The sequence below is a fragment of the Penaeus vannamei genome, chromosome 21, assembly GCF_042767895.1.
Source record: "Penaeus vannamei isolate JL-2024 chromosome 21, ASM4276789v1, whole genome shotgun sequence".
Classification (NCBI taxonomy): Eukaryota; Metazoa; Arthropoda; class Malacostraca; order Decapoda; family Penaeidae; genus Penaeus; species Penaeus vannamei.
The window spans coordinates 115,001-117,500 of record NC_091569.1 but is presented as its reverse complement, the minus strand read 5'-3'; the positions used below and the strand labels follow the sequence as shown (position 1 = coordinate 117,500).

The following is a 2,500-nucleotide window of genomic DNA, read 5'->3' as shown; positions in this document are numbered from 1 at the left end:
CATGAATAAAATGAACTTCCTCCTAGGCGCTCTCGCTTCCAAAGAGCCTTAAGCACTTGGAAATAATCCAGCAACGATGTTAAGCACTCAGCTGAGATGACCATTTGAGGCAGTTCAAAATGACTGGGGTAGGCCTGGCCACATATATGCAGGCCGGGGAACACTTGACTTTACAAATTTCACTGAACAGAACCTTGCTTTATCATAAAAGTTTTATAATCTCTGTGAATCCTATTATAATTGTTTTTGGCACACTAGCTATATTTTCATCTAAGAGTACAACATATGGCATATGTTTAGCTATCATTCATATTTTGTGCTGCCTTGACTGTTGCTCTTGGAATGTGTTTCCTGTGAATATTCAAGTTAAGGAAAAAACTCAAATGGACTTAGCAGATAACCCAACTTTTACCTTGCCATCCTCCTCTTATTACCATACAAGATCATTTAACAGTTTGTTTGGAAAATGAAAGAAAAAAAAAACAAGAAGTATTTTATATGAAAAAGGTCCAGTATTCATGTTAACATAAGATTTTGTGTACAAATGGCCTTGGGAGATATTATTCCTTTCTACATAGTATTTTCTGGCTAATAACTTAATTATCTTCAAGAAGTGAACAACTGAATATCCATATTCTGAAGGCTTTGTAATGTGAGAATAGCCATGCCTATAATGACATAAATTATGTATATAAAACCAGAATTTGTACATAAATTACAGCATGTTTACATGAAACTGTCCACTTTAAACTTAATACGACAAATAAAAACAAGAAATGCATAATATTTGTGGCCTCATTCTGTACCCCTATTCAGCTTTATTTTAGTACCCTGGGAATTCATGCAAGAAAAATTGCAGGCTGAACCAAAAACCTTTTATTACTGGTAATTGTAACAAATAGGAATTTTGCTGAAGGCACATTTCCAATAATCCTCTTCATTATGTCCAAGAGATTTAGCCTAAATATTCTGACCATTCACACCAAAAGCTCTGTAAAGAAAATTACTTCATTTCTATATTTTCTGTTATCTTGAAAATAAAATAATAAAAACAAACAAAAAAGAATCAACATTCACATCTCTCAAATACTCTGAACAACAAAACAATAGGAAAGGCTACTTCTTGCTGCCCCATCCCCACAGCCCCTTGACCAAGCCAGTAAGACCTCCACTGGCTGCAGCCGGTGCTTGCTTTTTAGTTTCTATCTTGTCGTCGAGCGAGGGGAAGTCAATGTGGTTCAAGGCTAAATCAAAGAAGAGAGGTTTACATGGCACAGACAACATATGTGGTGGAACTTGGGCTATGCTTGGATGGTTGGAGATCAATCCTGGATCTTCTACATATTCATCAAGGCGATTAATGAGCATCTGGAAAATGAAATGCAAATTTTACTTAATATCATATGGGCTATTAAACATGTTTATTTTGCATGTTGAAACTTAAATAATAGCCAAATAGCTTGCAGTAATAGATTCATATCCTCTGACAGGAAGTAAGAAGTATAATCTGCTGGGCCTTATCCTGCTACTGTAACCTTCTACATTTTGGTTCATTATCTTATTCATAATTTCAAACAATACCAAAAAATAAACACAGCAAGTTGATTGAACACATTCTAGAAAGCTGGTTTGTGTACTACTTGCTAGTAGGATTTAGAGAGAAATACTTCTCATACAAGAAGTGTTAGGCTATTTGGACAAATTTAAAAAGGCACAGAAGGTTTATCCTGAGTTGGGAATATGGAAGAACAGGTAAAATGAACTAAAAAATTACAGAAAAAACTTGTTTAATTCATACACAAGTTTTCAAAATAACTGTTAATACAGCAATAATAACATTTTTTAAATGATACCAACATTCAAATAACAGGCACAATGATAACCTCTGAAGACATTTTAAATGAACATACCTTCTTATCCTTAAGGGAGAGTTTAGAAATATTAGGCACTGCAGTTTCAGATACCAAGATGGCCTGAGCATGGGCAGTGAATTTCTTACTGTCCACCAATGCTGACAATTTATCCAAATTCTTCTCTACAGAAGCCTGAAAAATAAGAAATAAAAAAATAATAATAAAAATAAAATTATATATATATATATTAATCACATAATTTACTGCCTATGTGTAGTTATTCTCCATTCAAGGTATAATTCAATGATTAACATGACAATATTTATTCAAACTGAACGAATAGTAATGAATCTTACATCCAGTGTGCTTTTCCTGGCAGCACTGATATGGGCTAAAGTCCTCTCATATAGAACAAGAGCTTCGGCCCATTTCTCCATTTTGACAAAACTCTCGGCAACAAAATAGCACCTTAAAAAAGAAGAAAAAAGTGATTATACATTTTTAGTCCATCTCCCCCTTTTGTGGTCTATATTTAGTCTTAGTCACAGGAGTTAATGACCACCAAGTACACATTTTCAGTCATTTGCATTGGTAAAGCTATGTATAGAATGCATTAGAGCAGGGCTGCCAAACTCATTTACTTAAGG

The 2,500-nt window shown here is 34.1% G+C and overlaps 1 protein-coding gene across 1 annotated transcript in view; it reads right to left on the bottom strand.

The window, feature by feature from the left end:
• Positions 1-861: 861 nt before the first annotated feature.
• Srp68 (signal recognition particle 68) overlaps positions 862-2,500 on the bottom strand; it is a 15,320-nt gene continuing 13,681 nt past the window's right edge. The window contains exons 10-12 of the mRNA XM_027383795.2: positions 2,210-2,321; positions 1,911-2,045; positions 862-1,368 (exon numbers count right to left, since the gene is read on the bottom strand). Coding sequence (XP_027239596.2) covers positions 1,117-1,368; positions 1,911-2,045; positions 2,210-2,321 — 499 coding nt within the window. The 3' untranslated portion in view covers positions 862-1,116. The remainder of the gene's footprint in view (positions 1,369-1,910; positions 2,046-2,209; positions 2,322-2,500) is intronic.